This window comes from Melospiza melodia, chromosome 8, assembly GCF_035770615.1.
Source record: "Melospiza melodia melodia isolate bMelMel2 chromosome 8, bMelMel2.pri, whole genome shotgun sequence".
NCBI classification, from domain to species: Eukaryota; Metazoa; Chordata; class Aves; order Passeriformes; family Passerellidae; genus Melospiza; species Melospiza melodia.
The window spans coordinates 9,141,037-9,159,939 of record NC_086201.1 but is presented as its reverse complement, the minus strand read 5'-3'; the positions used below and the strand labels follow the sequence as shown (position 1 = coordinate 9,159,939).

The following is an 18,903-nucleotide window of genomic DNA, read 5'->3' as shown; positions in this document are numbered from 1 at the left end:
TCTTTGAAAGGTTACAAAATAGTAGAGAACTGGTTCAAGCTACAGCTTGAAATTATTTTTCAATTAATCTACCTTTACCAACATCTTTTAAAGATTACACTGTCAGCCTTGTAGCCAGGAATCCCCACATTGCTTCTGCAGTGACCTGAAGCAAATACACAGAAAAGCCCAAGAGCTGTTACAGTAATTCCAGTGTAAAAGGGGATTCAGTCCAGCACTTAGGTACCTGGAAACCTCCTCTAGTAAAGCCTGCTGATCTCTAAAACACAGATGAAATTAGCATTCAATAAAACTTTTCAAAATAATTTGTTAATGGATTCCCAGGATGCTTGTACTGCACCTGCAACTCCTGAGCTAGTATAGTACTAGGAACCATTCACAAGTCCAAGAGAAATTAAGTTATAAAAGTTTAATTCTGAATTCTGAGGTTACAAGTGGAAATATTTTTCAACCATTGCAAAACAAACTTTTAGATTAATATATTCATATTTGGGGTTTTTTAAAAATTATTTTTGAGATTAGCTATGCTTGCTGTTTCAAAGGTAGTTTTGTAGTTTGAGTCATTAACACAAGAGTTTTGCTCTCAAGTCCAAAGGTTGCTCTTAGAAATTATGCTGCAATTCTGAAAACAGAATTAGTCTATTTCCATTTTAACTATTCCATTAAAGTAATCAACTGTTTTCCATTTCTGTCCCCTTGGTCCTCATATTTCTTGATTCACACATTACTGCCATAAAAACACACAGTTGTACATTTAAGATTGGTTAGCACTGAACAAAGGTAAGTTCTTATGTCAGCATGCTCCAAGAGATATTTTTTAAGGGGTTTCATGGCAGGAATTATTTTTTTCTTCTATTTTCTTTTTTGAAAAAACTCAGTAATGAGTTTCTGAACTACAGCATCACTTTCCAGACCACCGAAAGGAATGTTATTTTTGGCACAATGTAACATCTTGCTCCTAGTGGGAATAGAGAACAGTTTTCATAACTCAGTATTAATTTAATACTGTAACACAAGTATTGATAACTATGTATTTAATTATTAACCTTTTTATTAACTATGTAATTTCCCTTAACTGTATGTGAAAAGGTCCATAGTCAGTTTAATAGAAAAAATAACTCTAGAGAAAGCTTTTAACATCTTACTCCCGTGTCCAGTACAGGCTTTCTCTTCACTCCACATCCACCTGCAGTTAAGGATTCAGTGTTACTGAATATTTATCTTTCATTTTATTATAGCATGATTTTTCCTGACATAGAATTTCTGTTTCACCAGTGTTCTCCACACGTAGTGATATGCTATATATTCTATATATTTATATATATATATATATATAGCTTTTTTTAAAAAACAGGTAATATAAGAGGTTGTACGTAATTATTTTCATCTGGTCTCAAAAAGAATAATTTTGTGTACAGAAACTAGAAAATAAACCCAGCACAAACTAGATGTACCAAGTAGTACATATTAAAATAATTACCACAGTAATTGAAAATTCCTGATCTTAGTCCTACCCTAATCAGTTAAGCAGAGGCTATTCCACAGCCTCTGGGATTTCTCTGTTGTCCACAATAAGGGTATGAATAATTCCTTCCTTTCGTTTCCCACTACTGACAGCCTTAATGCAACAGCTGTGGTCAGCAACAGTGAAGTGAGTTTCAGTCCCATCTTCCACAAATTCACCCTGGGAGAGACAAGAATAAAAACAGACAGTTGATATTTTAATAAATGAAAAGCTCGAATGCATCAATGTCAAGATCACTTGCAGTTGCCACAGTTAGAGCAGCTTTAGGTACCTGTGACAAGGACTGCCTGAAAGCTGAACAAAGCTGCTGAATCTCAGGCAGGGCTCTGTCAAGGTGCCCAGTTAAAGATTGGTGGGCATCAGCTGACAATGAAAATGTCACACAATCAGAAATGGTAAGGTTGGAGTTTGTGATTCATGTCAGTAAACAAAACCAGGAAAGGCAGCACCCTGCCAAGTTGTGCTGCACAGCCAGTGGTGCCACACAAACCTGTGCTCAAGTGGCAGTGAAAGGTGAAGTGTTCAGGATGCCTTCTACAGCAGAGCCCTGACTCAAGTACAACAGTTGTGTATCTTGGATGCACATCTCCTGCTGCACTTCTGGAATTTCCTGTTACAGATTTTCCCAGGCATGGCTGTGTTTTTGTCATGATGTTTGTGACAGCAGAACTAATGGGTGCTGCTCCAATGGAAGCACAGTTTGGCACTAAACCTGCACTCACAGCTTGCAAGGACACCTCAGAGTGCTTTCAGTACATTGTAGAAAAGGCTGAGCCATCAGGAGCAGAAACCCTGATTTACTGGAAGATGAGGCTTCTTCCACTGATTACTAAGCAAACATTTGGTGAATCTTTTCATCCTGCTCTCAGGTATAGCAGAACTGTTGATTTTACCATTTGTACTCATCCAGGGGCTTCCTTGTGGCAGCTGTGAAAGCTTTGACACCTCCTGGTGAGAAAGCACATCCTTCAAGGATGGGGAAGCCTACCTGGTGTGCATATTGAAAATCATCAAAGAACAGAAAGACACCAAACAGATTAAACCACCTGCTCTGAAAATTAATGCAGATGTGATCAAGTTAAAGATTTGACTTGTTGCAATGAGGCTTTTAAGCTTTAAGTATTAGGAGCACCTCAAAATGGCAAAAAGCATCAGTCATAACAGACTACATGTGTTCAACTTTCAGTGACAACTATCACAAGCAGGTTTGGATGCAGTGGCTCTACACTCTGCATCAAACTCAAATCCTTCCCAATCACCAGAAAGTTTTCTCCCTAAAAACCCTGCACAACTGACTCAAATTTCTTTTGTTTGTCTGAAAAGGCTAAAGAAAAGCATCATTTATCCTTAACCTGCAGATGTTTGACATGTGAACTGAAATACTGCCCGTTATAAAATTCAGTGAAGGTCATTTGGAACAGACCAGGAGCATCTTGGCTGCCTTGGCCTCTTAGGTAAAGGGAGGTAGTGTGCCCCTCTGGGGTTTATTCTGCCAAGCTTTGCTTATCTATCCATAGCCTGGAAGAGCCTTTGTGAAGGATCACATACCGCTGTTTCCATTTTTTGACCGTTGCACCACACATCCATAGTGTCCTTTTCTGTGAAGGAAAAGAAAAACAAGGTAGAAAGAGCAAGGTAATTATTTTTGGCCCTACCAACAAGGATCTAGGAATTTTAAAAATCTACTGTTGAATTTTACTTTCGATTCCCAAAAGAAGTTCCTAAGTAGCTGTAATACCTGAGCTACAGGGCTTGCTCTCACACTGCCTAGAGAAGAGGCTCTGTCATCAACTTTTGCTTAGAAGATACATTTTTACCCTCCCTAGCCCTGGCTATTAACACTGTGTTCTTTTGAATAGTGCCAGAGATACTCTGACAGTCTTAAACTGAAAACATTTACAAGACAGAAAAGTGAAGTAATTTCTGCTAATTATTTGAGTGCTGGTTATTCAATAAAGCTCTCTTTTTTCCAGGTCAAATTAATTCAAAAGCAGCATTATTTAACATCCATCAAACTGTCTGTATTCTTAATATTTTGAAAGCACCAAATACCACTTTAAATATCAATCTTAGGGGTTTTTTGAACTTGAAGCAGAATATTCTTTTACTTCTCCCAGCACATCCTTTGCTGTAGAATTCCCTTTACTGACTGTCACTGACACAACATCAGCACAGAGCTGAACCCTGCTTGTCTTTCCAGTAAGGATAGTGAGATTAAAATTCTCTGAAGACTTAACTGTTTCTGTCTAAAACTGTCTTTCTTCATTGCTCCCCTTCATCTTAGGGCAGTTCATTTTGTGCTGAGGTTTAAGAAGAAATCATAGTCTGAGATCTCTTGTCTCCAGCTCTAACCATCAGCAATGCCCAAGGGGAAGTTTTCCCACTGGATGCCACAGACAAATTCCTCATGGGATCCCTCCTCCCACCTGCTTGTAATGTAACTGGGAAAGGGAGGGCAGAAGAGAAGCAATGTATTGCCTTACTATTAAGAAAGTGAAAGAATATCATTGGAAAGTTTTAGTTTAAGTTTGTAGATAAGAAGTGATGCAGAAAAAAGGATGCTCATCAATCTATCAAAAACATGGAATAACATTGTTGCACTTCAGATAAAGACTTCTTGAGCATGGCTGATGATTTTTGGAAGGAAAGCCTGGTTACCTGCTGAACAAATTCAGACCCATGTGAGGTTTGATCACAATGCAGGTAAAGTTTCTGTAGCAGGCTGCACCTGGAGAACTGCCTGGCCAGGGCAGCTCTGTGGAGGCAGCAGCAGTAATGCCTCCCAACTCCCCCCCACCCAAATCTAGACCATGCTCCTGTAGACTCACACATGTGTAACAAGAGCATTGCTTTTCAGACTGTCTTTGGCATCTCACTCCAAACTTCCACATCCCCCAGGATTTTATACAGCATCAGAGCTACATCACAACTGTGCTTTCTCTTAGTTACCAGTTTTTAAATGCACACAATTTATTCAAAGGCAGCAACATGTAGTCACTCAATGCTTACTTACCTAGGACAATTCTATAGTCTGTACCTGCCAAGTTCAATATCCAAGTATTGGTTGTTTTTAACCTGTTCTCTATATACTGCTTGAGACTCTTTCCATTGATCTCCAAGGTATATTCATATGCAAAGCCACTGACTGCATCAATGTTAATAGCAGCTTTAGTTTTAGTAGCTCCAACAGTGAATGTTTCTTTACCCACTAATTTAAACATCCATTCTCTTCTTATTTCTTCCTGTAGGAAAAAAAAAAACAAAGAGGGTATTAATTGAAAAACCTGAGTGCATGTTTTAATATTAAAAAATTGAACTGGAACTCAGGAGACAGCTCAGTACTGAACTACTACTTGGGAATGAATGCATACATAGTGCTTTGTATGCACAGAGTGCCTCTGCCCAAGGACAGCAAAGCACTTCATGAATACTCCCACCTTAATTGGAACTGAAAAAAAGAATGATGCATTTTATTAAGCTAGGTAATTAACTGAATGTACCTCACTTGCATTATTAGTCTTTTGTTTGTTGTGATGTGTGTTGCAAGGAAGTGCATTTATATAATCTGTAGCACAGTGAATTTTGAGCACATAGCAATTTCACCTTTCCATCAACATAGACAACACGCTTTCCTGAAGTGGTCCCATGTTCAAATTCAATCTTATGAACACCATCACTTAAAGCTACTTCCCAAACAGCCACCAAATCTGTCATCTTCTCTAGGTGGCTGTACCGAGACCTAAGGAGAAACCAACAAAGCAAATTAATTGTCGTTGAAAGTTCAAGTCCCAATGGCTGCAGTTCAAAGCTTTACTGCTTCTTCTGCTTTTGTATTTGCACTTTTTGCAAATACAAAATGAGACTTGAAAGAATAAGCTTACAGAACTGCTTATATTTTCATGTTTTTTCAGACATTCAGATATGACAAAACATCACAAAATATAAAGAGTTAAACAGACTCATTTTGACAAACAGTACAAAGACACAGCTACCCACCTAACCTCTAAAACTCCAAGTTCAGGTGAAAATAGGTAACAAAATTTTATTTAGTTTTAAGATACTCCTGGACAGTTCAGCTATTTCTTAGTAGGCATTAAAATACATTATTTAATTGGTCTCAAAGAAAGTGTTTCAGCTTTTTAGACTTGAAAAAATAGTATGACCAGTTTAGCTATTTGCTGTGTTAACAGATTTGTCTCTAATCTCATAAACACTACCTACATCATTTGGATATGCAACTCTGCACACACAGACACAGGGAAATGGATCTGGTAAGATATCCTTTTATTCAAGTAATTTTTAAAGTTTAGATACAGTCATCAGTGACCACTGGAACTGTGGATATCTTTCCAAATCTGCTCATATCACAGTTCTGATTTTTTACCTTATTTCATCGTCACAGACAGTAATCTCCTCACCGGATGCCATAGAAGCCAAAAGAGCTTTTAATCCAATTAGCAGCAAGAAAAAATAGAAAAGCAGAATAGTAGGAGGGAAGCGCTGAAGTCTAAAGTTTCATAATTTTCTCCAGCTAAGATAAAGGACATTTAGCATCATTAACTAACATGCAGTGCTGTCATATATATGATAAAATAAAAACACTTAAAATACAACCATCTTTCTCTAAGACAGAAAGGCAAGTATTTTAAAAAATATTGTATTTTACAAAACCAAATAAGTGCTAGTAAAGTTTGTCCTACCTTTACTATCTCCTTATAACTTTGTCAGTTACTGGATGGAAAAATGGGCTGCCAGAGTTTAGAAATTACCAGTTTGACCAAAGCAGGAACCCAGTCCAGAGCTGCCCATCTCAGTCCCAGACCATAATGAATGTGGGACTGGAAATAGCACAGGCAGTGATTTCACCTCCTCCCTCTTCTAAACCACTGTAGCAGCTTTCAACAAGCACATTAGTAAATTTGACCTGGCAATTCAGTCACAAAATCTATGTGAGCCACAAGGAACTAATTTCTTACTTAAGTGGATTTTAGACCACGACGGTGTTTTACAACCACCGCTTTTTAGTGCATTATTTTCACTCATTAATTTCATCATGATCGGTCATGTTTGTACCTATCAATAAACAAACGTGCTAATAATAAACGTGCTAATAAATGAGGAGGTTGTTTTGGCCGCTCCTGAAGTTTCTGGTTCTTGCAAAGGCGGAATCCCTGGGCACACGGTGGGAGTCGGGCGGGGAACATTTCCCTCCTCGGCTCCGGCGAGCAGGCTCGGCACAGACCGGCTCGGCACAAGGGGCGGCCTCGGGAGGTGCCCGAAGCGGGTCCCGGACAGCCCAGAGCCCTCATCGCCCGGGCAGGCCGCAGTCCTGCGGTGTGCGCTTTAGGCATCATTTAGGATCGATGCTGAAAGGGTTAGGAAGCATCCCAGACCACACAAATTCCTTTTTTATTTTTTCCCCTCAAATCCTGGTAATGAAGCGATACACGTTTATTTTGCACCGAGGCCGAACGCAGACTCTAGCCGGGGGTGTTTGCTGAGGCCAGCGATCCCCCCGCATCCCAAGGGAGAGCTGGGCGCTCTCCGTGAGGGAGCGGGCGCGGCGCCTGCGGCCCCTGCTCCGAAGCAGGGACACACAGCACGGCTGCACCACCGCCTCTATTCACCGACCAGCTCGGCAGCCCGAGGCGGTGTTTATCCATTACACGAAAGGCTCGTTCTGAAAACTAGGCTGGGATTACGGCTTCCAGACCATCCATCTAATCCCGGCAGCGCTCATCGCGGGGTGGCATACCGGGAAATGCACGAGCTCCGAAGCCGGCAGATCTGCCCCCACCGTTACCGCCAGCAACGAGCTTTCTCCATTCCTTCCTGTCTTTATTTTTTGTTTTTGTTAGCCCCGCGCCCGCCGCAGCTCCCGCCGTGTCCCCGCTCCTACCTCCGCCCGGTCTCCTCCCCTCGCCTCCCGCGCCGCAAAATGGCGGCGCCCGCGCAGCGCCGCCCCGCGGCCCCCCCGCCCGCCGCTCCCGCCGCTCCGCTCCCGCCCGAGCGGCTCCGCGGCCTGAGGAGCGGCCCCTCTCCTGCCCTGCGGCCCTCGCCATGACCGAGGTACTCTGCTGGCCCCGGGTGTCGCTGCTGGGTGGTTGGAGCGGGACAGAGCGCCATGGAGCAGTCCGTGAACCGCCAGAGCCGCCGCCGCCTCCCTGAGGGCTCCGCTCGCGGCGGGGCCGCTGCGCCCCGGGTGCGTTGGAGGGAGCCGAGGGCCGGTGGTTTGGGGTTCCCAAAGAGGAGAATTTAACTCATTGCGCGTATTCTGCTTTCAGTAGGGATCAGGGAAACTGAGCATTCTGTGTGGTATTAAGTACGCTTTTCCCCAATGTGCTTTGCAGATCCTATTGGAGTTTCTCACAAGCCCTCCTGTAGTGGCCTCTTGAGGGGTTTGGGGTTGGTTTGCTTTAATTTGGGGGCATTTGGTACCTTCTGCTGCACAGCTCATGTGAAGAACTCAGGTTTCTGCCTCATTTTCCCTTTCTCCCAATGCAGCAGGAGAAGGCAGAGTGGGAAAACCTAAACAGGATATTAATGCGTCATGGGTTGAAACCTGTGAGTCTTGCTGCCCCCCAAAGCTGCAGAGATACATCAGGTAATGTACGTCAGGAAATGTAATTTTTGTATTCAGAAATAGTAACCGTGAGTTCATAAGGCATCTCCAAAGCTGTGACTTCCTAGTGGCAGCAAACAGGTGATCTTCTTTGGCTGTTCAAACCCTTTCATTGTGACTTTGCTTATGTTTTGTGTCTTCAGATATGATTGTCCTAGACCATGAGTCTTCTCAAGGAATCAGACTTGCGTTAAAAACGCTGGTGGAAGACATTGAGCGACAGCAGAAGGTGATGCAGGGACTTATGGAGGCAAATCGATGTCTTAGGTAAGACAGTGGAAGGAATTTACCTGCAGAGTAAAAGTATTATCAGTATTGGAGTATTGCATCTCTGGCCTGGTGGAGATCTTATCTCACCAGAGGCCTAAGACCTTTTTCCTGAGGTTATTGTTCAATATGCAGCAATGTTGTCTCAGTTCCTTTTAAGCTCTTCTGTTGTTTCATCTGCTGCTTCTTCTCATATCAGTGTATTTCCCATACCATGCCCATGCTGCCAGAGGATGTTATCCAAGGTCAGCACATAATGTCAGGTGTCTATAGTGAAATGAGTTTAAGTTAAAAGCAAGGATTCATTTCTTTTTTCAGAGATGTGGTACGACTGGAACAAGGTCGGGCATCTCGGCAAGAGCAACGGGCTAATGATTTGGAAAATGTGGTGAAAAACATTAAGGCCAAAATTTGTCAGCTGGAAGATGAAACAATAGCTAAAGCATGCCAGCAACAGAGCCAAGTCAAGGAACTTCAAAAAGAGCAACAGGCTTCACGGGTAATTCAAATAGTGCTGCCTGAGGATTCAAACTTTTGACTTGTGAAAAGTGTCAGAATATTTATGTTGATCTAAATAAACATGAATCTTGGGTCATAGGGTTAGTACACTGTTTATAGCTAAGTATTTTCAAACTATGCAGAATTTTCTAGAAATAATATAGAAAAATGTCTGTATCCCTCTTCCACTGTCTCTTCAGCACAGCTAAAACCCAAGTGCTCATTTTCCTTGGCTCCAAGGACTGTACTGTACCTGGGCTTGTGCAGGACAGTCAGCAGGTGGGTCAGAGCAGTTCAGTAATGCTCCCATTGCCTGTTCACAGGTGAAATACCAACAGCAGCAGGAAAAGCTGCAAGAACAGCAAGAGATCATTGCCCACTTGCAGAAGGAGCTGAGCAGAGTTGGGAGGGAGGAGCAGCAGCGAGCAGACACTCAAAAGAAAATGTTTTGTCAGTTTTGCAAGAGAGCTCCCAAGTCTGTCCTGGATCAGCGGTAAGTGATTCTCTTCTGCTGAATCCCTGCAACATTAAATGAAGAAACAGATTTTAATGTAATGCTTCTTGCTATTTATATGGGGAAAAAAAGTAACCTGGAGACTTTAGGAGTCCAAGATGAAATACGAATTCTTGTGAAGGTACCTCAGTGCAGTGATATTTTTCTTCTGTGAAACTGTAAGCCAGATAAATCCATGGCAGAAATTAAAAAATTGCCACCCACTGCCCACACTAGATGTCAGCAAAGGGAAGGGAATGATTCACTCTGCTCTGTAGCTGCAGTGTCAGCTGGGATGATCTCATCCTGGGATTCTAACATTTAAAAATGTAAGTTAAAAATAAACAAACCCCCCAGCAAACACCATCCTTAGCCCCCCTAAAAAGAGCCTTTCTGATTTTGGGAAGTGATGTTTGCAACACTGCAGGCTTGCTTGTAAGCTTCCCAGTGCTTTTGGGTAAGTTCCCAAAGTGTCACAAGGCTGTGTCTCTTGCTAGGAGGATTTCCATAGCTCTGCTACAATCAGGCATTTGCCCATTCCTAGGCCTCAGGTAGCCATTGCTTTATTGTGCTGATAAAAAATCAGCTCTCTAGGCCTGGCCAGCAGTGTTTACCTGGGAAGCTTTTAAGAGAGATTGTGTGTGCTCAGCCTTTTCCTTGAGCCCTCACCATATCAGAGGAAGGATCTCTGAATTTGGTTTCCTGTCCTCCCTCCTCTGTCTCTCCAAACCAGACAATCTCAGAGTGCTCAAGACACTTGATTTTGACTGTGCCTCTCTGTTAATCTTGCTGGGCAACCACAAGCATAAGATGAGGAGGCTGGTGGGCAGATTTAACTTTTTTCTCCTCTTGAATATTTTGCTGTTTCTAAACTAGCACAGTTTCAATATGTCTACTTTTCCATTTTGGCAAAGTGTGACCATGGTTGTCTGGTATGAGAGAAACTCCACAGTTTGCAGCAGCCACTTCCAAAGTGCAGTGCAGCTGTGTGAGCTGACCTGTTCCTCTGGGTTGGTCACAGGATGAGTTTTGTGAGAATATCTGAAATTCAAAATGAATTTTTCCTTTCTTCAGGTACCTTTGTCTAATTGACTATTATGAATCTCAAATTAGTCAGATTAAAAAGGAGCTGAGGTAGGTCTCATTGAATGCCCTGTGGTTCTACTGTTCAAAATTATTTTAGCCCTTACTGTTCTTAAATCTTATCGTGGTAAATATTCTATGCTCCAGGTATCACTAGCATGTAAGAAATAGCAAAGGGTTGTAATAGTCATGGAAATTTAGATTTTTCCAGAGAATAACTGGCAGTCAGGCTAAGCAGCTTCTCAGTCAGGAGGCCAGGACAGTTAGGAGGCTTGGGGTATTTAGATACTTGAACTATAAATCTTTCTTTCTTGCTTTCTTTTTTTTCCTTCTCCTTTCTCTTTTGCCATAGCCAGAATTACTGCATTAGCTGTGCTCAGTAGATTGATCTCCCAAAACTAAAGGTTTTCAGCTCTCTCCCAGTGCCTGCATGGCACAAAGCAACAAACAGATACCTGAGAGATTCCTATAGCTTGAGATTACTGTTGACAAAACTGAAATGGGATTTGCTTGTACTGGAGTTTCTGCTGTGGATAAGTGCATTTCATTAGCACATGAAACAGCTTTCCCAGAAATTAGAGCAGGAATCTTAGGGCAGAATACCTATCCTATTTACTTGGTAGTTTATGAAAACATTATTATCATACATAACTGCTAACTAAACCAACTTAAATTTTTGAGCTAAATGAACTGCACTAAGCTGAACCAATTTATTTTTTCCCAATAGGCAATATAAAAAAGATGAAGATGAGATGCAGAGAGAAGTAAAAACCAAGGAAGAGTTCTTAAATCTAGATGCTACTCCTAATTACAAAGCACTGCTCATGGTATGGAACTGCCAAGAATAATTCAGTGCAGATCTCTCCATGGTAACCCTTCAAGAGCCACACAGAAACATAAATATGTTTGTTTTCTGTCTCTTGTTCTTGTCATGTCTTCTGAGCTTGTAACCTCTATGGGCAGAGTCCCTGTCCTTGTGCAAAGATTCAGCAAAATGTTTTGAGTCTGCTGAGGATTGCATAGACCTCCTTTGGTCACAGGGCTCCACCTGGGGTCTGATGCACCAGGCTCTAGGCTCCATCATCTGAGTCCTCATCCATGCTGCTTTGCTGTCCAGGCAACTGGGAACCCTTCTTAACATGCACACACTTTAAATTGTTGAAGCTTGTTCATTATGAAATGAGGGCAATAAAAGCAATAACTCAGTCTCTGTTGCAGTCTTTCCAGAAGCAGCTTACTGAAACAAAAGCCAAGAATGAACAGCTTTTGCTTGAAAATATAAATCTCAAGAAAAACTTGGAAATAAGGTGAGAAAGGATAAGTGTCATTCTTTGCAAGGCCATTTCAGTAGACTTTGCTTTACAAGCACCAGCAATTGTGAAAGTCAAGTGTGAAATCTGTGATCAAAGAAATGAGATATGGCAGCAACAGCCACGCTGCTCTCCCTACACTGTTAATAACAGCTGCTACTGATTAGTTTGCTCTTTATTGCTGTTGTCATGTAGAAATATAGCAGAATTTAATTTCCAGAATGATTTTTTGGCACTGGCAAAGCTTTCTTACCTTTTTGCTTGGATGAATTTTATAGATACCTTCCAATGCAAGACATATAACATGGTACTTTTTCTGTCTAGCAGGCCAACTGCACAGGAATTAAAATTTTACAAGCACCAAGTGAAGAAACTACAGAAAGCTTTAAAGAAAACTACCCAGTAAGTATATTCTTTCAGGGACTTCCATGAATCCTCTGGATTTCTGAAGGCAAGGTTACTCTGCAGCCTGTGATGTAGAGAGTAGCTTATATAGCATGTGCCTTATCAGCATTCTTTGGTTATGAGCAGCAAGTGCTGCTGGACCTCAGCAGCCCTCTGTTTCTGAAATGATGGCAGGGTCTCCAAATGGAGGTTTTTAATTTCATTTTGTCTTTCTGGATTTGATTTGAGTTCTTTTGCTGGCAATATGTACAGGGCCATCTCTGGTGTTTGCTGCTTCCATAAGCTGTAAAGGAGGTTATTGGTTTCATGATGAATTATAAATGGGAAAGTGTGAGTTGGCAAAATGTTGCAGCTACTGAAGTTATGTCCAGATTATTCTTAGAACTTGACTGTTTTTTTTCTGAAATATTGCTAAGAAAATACATGGAAGATATAAAAGTTCTAGTACTAATGAAGTGTTTTTAACTGTAATTTCACTTAGTCATTTGTCCTTGTGTATACTGAATGCTAAATATTGTATAGACTGAAAAAGACATCACTTAAAAATAAATAGACATGTTGTGTATATTTAAATGGTCTATTCTCTTGTGCAGTAAGTATAATTTAGATGAAAAGTGAGATTTGTAGTAACAAGCCAGGAAAGATGTTCCAGCAGAAGCAGATAACAACTGAGCTTGGAATTTGAGCCTTTAGAGTAAAATTCTGGATTTTAGGTCTTCAGCCATAGTAGAACTCTGGTAACAGAAAACCTGGTGGTGTCCCTTCTAAATCAGCAAGCGGTCTGGCATAGCCTCAGCCTGGAGACTTGAGATAAATTATTGATATTTGCATTGAGTATTGTGTTGTCATTCTGTGTTCCTTGGGTCTGATGGGATTTTATTGCCCAGCATCATAACATGGATATTTACTTTGTGTGTTTGAGTGATACACACCTGGTTCTTCCACCAAGGTTAAAGGTAGCATCTCCTGCTAAGGCTGCTTGTGTGACCCACTGTGTTGTATTTTTGTGCAGATTTTCAGGGAGCAGGACTGGAGAAAAAAAAGAAGAAAACAAAGACTCTGGGAGAGTTGTCACTGTGGATCAGCAGCAGGCAGCTTGCCAGCAATACTTGCAGGTACCCAAATTGTATCTGTTCTGCATATTTCTAGCACTGCTACAGTGAAATGTTTTACATGTTCTGTTTAGCTGTGTTGACTGGGGTGTGCTGGTCTGAGGCTAAGAATGCCTATCAAATCCTTTGTGTAAGATGAGTCATTTTTGGATTTGGCAGTCAGTGTAGGCTGGCTCTTGTTCTGTCGGAGTGTAAATACCTGAAATCACAGCAAGGCAGCAGACACTAGGCTGGTAAATATGATTTAGCTGAAGTCTGTTCAGAACAGGGGTTCAAGATCTTGGGTGATAGTGGCCTTTATTTTTCTTCTAATTAAAAAGCCTAAATATAATAAAACTTAGCAAACTGTGGAATTTACAATGCCTTGAGTGGATAAATGTTAAGTATCCCTCAAAGGGAAGTATATACTTACATTACTGTTACATATCTTCTAGCTGGTATATATTGAAATCTCTGAGTCTATTGCATGTTGAGTGCATGTGTAAAATCAGTCAATAGTAATATTGGAGATATTTATGACTTAATTTTAGACAATCATGACTGTGATTAAGAGGGATTTCATTCCAAAACATCATACATATTTGAGCAATAACATTTGTAATTTGTTCTTGAAGGTTTTGTCCCATATTGATTCTATTTTGCAAAGCCCAAGAGCTCCTCCGTTAATATTCCGGCCCAGCAAAGGACCAGTGAAAAATGACAATAAAGAGAATGGACAGGGATGTGGATTTGAGCATCTTCCACTCACTGTAGAAATGTGGGCAGATCAGCTCATAGCCCTAAAGGTAACAACACATTGTTGTACTCTGTTTCTTGGTTTCCTTTCATCTGCTCTCCTCTCCTCCATCCCTCCCTATGTGTTGTTGTGGGGTTTTTTTACATGTAGCTTTTGTTATTTTCTGACCTGGTGTTAAATTTTACAAGTAATCTGCTGTCCATGTGAAATATGTACCAGAGATACTTCTCTGTGTAAATCTTTTATTTCATTTCATTAACTGAGTCCCTGAGAGGAAACTTAAGCTTTAGAGTCTGGACTTCACACATTGATGATGGTGCATTCTCTTCCTTCCTTTTGTCTGACCAGTGACTTTTTGATCCAAATACAAGTGAAATAGTTTTGTTTAAAGCCAAACTCTTTGTGACCAATACTTCCTATTTCACTGAAACTGTAATACATAGCAAATACAATATTTTTTACTCTGTTCTTTTCAAATCAAAGAATGTCAGCAAGATACTATCCTTTAATTAATGAAAACTAAAATCTTTACCTCTCCAGTGCTGGAATGTTTTCTGTGTATAAGAAACAGAAAAGCATCTGTTTCTATACTAAAAACAACTTTAAGCAGTTTGCAAAATAAGTTGGCTCTCCTCCTTTCTTAAGGGTTTGCATAGGTCCTTGAGAAAACTATCTCTGGAATTGCTGCCTTGGAACACTAAAAATCCACAGGATAACAGAGAATCCATACGAGTTGAAGACCTTCAGTTGATAGTAGATGCAATTTTGGAAGAATTAGAACATAAGGAAAAGGTAATTATCAGAGATTTATAATCACAAGTTACTGTGGAGTTCTTAAATGCATTCTTCACACAGTGATTAGATTGGTGCATTTGAAAGCCTTGCAGCATTTAAGAAATACCTGTTTGAAGACATTCAGTAGTCAAAGACTCTTTTAACATAATGGATAAATTCACCTTGGGGAAGATTGCTTTAATCAAAGGCACTTGACCAGCAGTGAATTTGCATTGCCCTGTAGTCTCAGGAATTATCCTGTTCTGTCTCTCAGGGCTGAGAATACATAAATGCTTCTCTTAGCAACAGAGAAGGAAGCTTTCAAAAGAATATTTGGAGTTTGGTGTATGCTTGTGCCTGAAAACTATTGAACTGTGTCTTCAGATTGAAAAAGATTTGAAACATTGAGATTTTGTAAGGGAAGTTACACCTGTTCTTCAGACTGGTTTTATGAATGTTTCACAGCTTAAAGTACTCTTGCCTGGTTAAGCAGTACCATTGATGAGTTCTTCCTGCTTGCTGCAGACCAGCCAGACACAGTCCTTGCAAACCCTGTCTGCCATAGTGTCCCACTTCCAGAAGCTGTTTGATGTCACTTCTCTGAGCGGTGTTTATCCACGGATGAACGAGGTGTACACGAAGCTGGGGGAAATGACCAATGCCATGAGGAACCTCCAAGAGCTCCTGGAACTAGGTAAAGGCTGACCACCTGCTGCTTGTTCACACCATTCCAGAAAAAGGAGACAGGTGAAAAGCTGCCCTCTTCATAGAAAATAATGTTCAGCTGTTGAGAAATGAATTAACTAGGTGTTTCCTTCACTGGGAAGACAAAAAGAGGTTCCTCTCAATTTATAGCTCAAATAGCAAATCCCCAGTATTTGTAAGCCTTTAGCAGTTGCTGAGGAATAACAGGGAGGCAGAAGATGAAAATAACAGGGGAAATAGAATTTTTTTTTCCACAAAATTTTTTTTTTTTGGTGAGCTGATTTCATAATTGTTGTTTATTCTTCACTTGAAAGATAACAAATTTAAGGAAGAAAATAACTCTGTCTCAGAGGTAGATTTCTACTCAGTAATTCATTCAACTGTAATTGGGTCCAGTCCTCAAAAAGTTCCATCTTATGCTGCTAAACTTAAAAACCAAAACAAGTTGTTGAATGTCAAAAACTGTCAGTACTCAGAGGTTTAGTTGGTTATTTCCCTTCTGGTGGGAACTTCTGTAGAACTGCAGCTCCTGCTGCTCCTGGGTTAAGAGGTTGGGCTGGGCTGTAGGATGTCCAACCCCAGAGCTCCTGGGCTGCTGAGCCTCATTCAAGGAGGGAAGCAGTGTTCCTGCCTGCAGCCAGCATGGGAGAGGAGGAAACCTCACCTCCCCCTCATAACTGCAGCTCAGAAGATGCCTTGTCCAAGTTCTTCTGAAATTGAAGGAGAAAAGGACAAGGACGCTGCTACCTTCACTCACAGCACTGCAGACAGGTTAAAATTCAATACCAAAACAAGTTCTGGGTGTTAACAAAAAACATCCTCCTCCAAACATTTCCATGTTTGTTAAGCAGGTTCCTTATTGGCCTAGCCCCTACAGTGTGTCTGTTGTGTCACAAGAACCTAATTTAATAACCCCCCTCTCTATATATAATTTCAGTTGGCTGATTTCCACTGACATTGTAAGGGTGCACTTTAGTACCCTCTCTGCTGTGAACACACAGCTCTGCCAAGGCTTTTTTAGCCACTAAAGGATTAGTGAGAGAATCCCCACTCCTAGCTAACATTTGTTTATTTCTGACCATTTGTTTATTTCTATTTTCTGTGAATGATGTAATGGAAATGCCTAGATCTATGAAAACCAAGTAAAAACTGTGCACCTGCAAAAATTCAACTGTGTCTAAAATACTTTCCTGTCATTGCTGTCAAAAGAATCATGAGGTGTTTGTTTTTGCACAGACAGTTCAGCTCCACCCACTGTGGTAGTGAATACTGTTGGGAAACTGTGTGACATCATTAATAAGAACGTGACCGAGCAGGTACAGCAGCTTCTGGGCACCCAAGACATCCACAGGTATGTGGGGCTGTTCCACTGCTGACCATTCTGCAAACATCAAATGTAGTAATTGAGAACTGGCAAAAACTGATGCTGAAAGAAACTTCTATCATTTGTTACAAAGTCAGTGAGCTGCCACAGCACAGGTGTTAGTTACTGCTGTCCTGCTTGAAACAAATCTTGTATTCTGTCAAAAAGATGAAGTTGACAGAGGGAAGAATTGAGGCCAGAAGGTTCCAAAACACTCTCTGGTTTCCATGGATAATGTGATCAAACAAGGCTTAATGGGATACATGTTTCATCAGGAGACAAATGTGGCACCTGGGTGGGGAGGAGAAAGTGATGCAAGTCTCTGATGTAACATTGAAGTGTTCCAGTTGCCAAGGCAGGGCTTGCCTCAAGCTGCCTACAAACACTTTAGAAACTGGACAAATCCAGTTCTACATTCAACAGGTAACAGCCACATCTGGGTGGCAGCAGACCCTGAGGGCTGGCATTCAGCATGTGCTTTACAGACAAACTAAAAAGGGAGCAGGCAGCAAGTCTGACACATGCTGAGTTAACAATACTCACTCCCTCAGCCTTTCTGCACTCATTTCTCAGTTTCAGCTGGAGAACAGCTGCTTATAAAGCATTTCTTGCTCTACCTCCAAGGCAGTTATACCAGCCACCCCCAGGCAGTATATTTAGCATACACAGATGAATGTTCCAGGCCCCAGACTACCTGGAGCCATGTGAGGGAGGAAGGAAGGATGTGCATACAGCATTAGTAGTGAAATCAGAGATCCTTGTGACAGCTCCCTTGTTGGCTGCAGGTTCAGAACTGGAGAACAGAACATTGGTGTCCATGGTTTTATGTACTAAGTAGCAATATTTTCACATAGTAATGGCACAGAACAACAAAATGGCCAAGAGGATGAACTTGCCATGTCCTTGCACCTCTTACCTGATTGTCTCACTTTCCATTCCAGTATCATCAATAAGCTTGAAGAACATGAGTGCTTCTTTCCACCCTTTCAAGCTCTCATTCAAGATTTGCTGTGTCTTCTAGGTGAGTAATATTTGCAACAATAATTATCTTCATGCCAACACTTCCTCATATAACTCTAAACAGTTAACACATGTTTTCTTTACTCCTGCTGTGCTAAAACAGGAGGATGTGAGGGAGGGTGCTGCCTTTGCCTCACTCTCCTTTCCACCTTTCCTCAGGAAGTGACCAAAACACTTCATTTGCATTTAACATGGGGTTGCATTTACTTAAGCATATTACTTACAAGCCTAATTGATTTTTTTCCAAAGGCATTAAAAGGTCTGAGGTGTTTATTTAATTCACCATCTGTTTAAGTTAGAATTTTGGTTGAACTCAAGGTGTTCTGGGTTCATAAGCCTAACCCTTTTGCTTTCCATTCTGTTGCAGAGATCAGTAACGTGGATGATATTTTACCTGCAGTGCAAAACCTGAAATGGGGAGCTGGTTATGGGTGACTCTGCTCTTCCTGAGCAAGATTTCTCTTACCTGTGAATGTACCTGCTGGTGCACATGACATTGCAGCTACCTCCTAAGCAACAATTCCAGATTTTTTTTTTACTTAAATAAAAATTACTGCATTTTTAATTTTTTATTTAATTCTTGGTCAGTTTAAGAAAAACTTTTAACTGCTGTCAACTGGTCTACTCAATTCCAGAGAGAGAACCAATATACTCTGTATCAGTCCAGGAAACTGAACCCAGCTCAACATCCAGCACAAACTCTAATCACTTTTAATATTGCTGACCCAGTAAGTATGAGGTAAAGATGCCCTTACTGCCATAGCCAGCACACTTACACAAATGCTCAATCTTGGTTTCCTTGAGAGCCTATTTTAAAATGTGGTTCACATTTCCAGATCAGTTTGGGATGGGAACATTGTTACTCAGTGAGTATTCTCTGATTATGGACTGAGGCAGACTGGGTTAATGTAATCTAGGCCAAAAATCTTTGAAATTTGCTTCAGGCGATGGTTTGAAGTTACCATCGTTGTATTCCAAAAGTCAGTTTTA

General features: G+C 41.1%; 2 protein-coding genes across 9 annotated transcripts; one reads left to right on the top strand and one right to left on the bottom strand.

Annotated features, from left to right (window-relative positions):
• Nucleotides 1–394: 394 nt before the first annotated feature.
• On the bottom strand, nucleotides 395–7,463 carry FAIM (Fas apoptotic inhibitory molecule). Of its 4 annotated transcripts, none has more exons than XM_063161667.1 (6): nucleotides 7,425–7,442; nucleotides 5,910–5,967; nucleotides 5,129–5,264; nucleotides 4,539–4,767; nucleotides 3,074–3,123; nucleotides 395–1,684 (listed from the first exon to the last, which is right to left on the bottom strand). In XM_063161667.1, the coding sequence occupies exons 2-6, from the start codon at nucleotides 5,951–5,953 to the stop codon at nucleotides 1,535–1,537; spliced, it is 609 nt and encodes a 202-aa protein (XP_063017737.1). In that variant the 5' UTR covers nucleotides 5,954–5,967; nucleotides 7,425–7,442; the 3' UTR covers nucleotides 395–1,534. The 4 variants fall into 4 exon arrangements, with proteins under 4 accessions (XP_063017737.1, XP_063017736.1, XP_063017738.1 ...); XM_063161666.1 differs by lacking the exon at nucleotides 7,425–7,442 and having other exon boundaries at nucleotides 395–958; nucleotides 1,515–1,684; nucleotides 5,910–5,976; XM_063161668.1 differs by lacking the exon at nucleotides 5,910–5,967 and having other exon boundaries at nucleotides 7,425–7,463.
• A 68-nt stretch (nucleotides 7,464–7,531) lies between these two features.
• On the top strand, nucleotides 7,532–18,478 carry CEP70 (centrosomal protein 70). Of its 5 annotated transcripts, none has more exons than XM_063161661.1 (16): nucleotides 7,532–7,594; nucleotides 8,030–8,129; nucleotides 8,291–8,414; nucleotides 8,733–8,913; nucleotides 9,236–9,405; nucleotides 10,480–10,539; nucleotides 11,216–11,315; nucleotides 11,707–11,795; nucleotides 12,123–12,200; nucleotides 13,216–13,318; nucleotides 13,930–14,100; nucleotides 14,697–14,843; nucleotides 15,351–15,519; nucleotides 16,767–16,881; nucleotides 17,835–17,914; nucleotides 18,281–18,478. In XM_063161661.1, exons 1-16 carry the CDS (start codon nucleotides 7,586–7,588, stop codon nucleotides 18,346–18,348), a joined length of 1,764 nt encoding a protein of 587 aa, XP_063017731.1. In that variant the 5' UTR covers nucleotides 7,532–7,585; the 3' UTR covers nucleotides 18,349–18,478. The 5 variants fall into 5 exon arrangements, with proteins under 5 accessions (XP_063017731.1, XP_063017728.1, XP_063017727.1 ...); XM_063161658.1 differs by lacking the exon at nucleotides 7,532–7,594 and adding an exon at nucleotides 7,616–7,727 and having other exon boundaries at nucleotides 12,126–12,200; XM_063161657.1 differs by lacking the exon at nucleotides 7,532–7,594 and adding an exon at nucleotides 7,616–7,727.
• The last annotated feature ends 425 nt before the right edge of the window (nucleotides 18,479–18,903 follow it).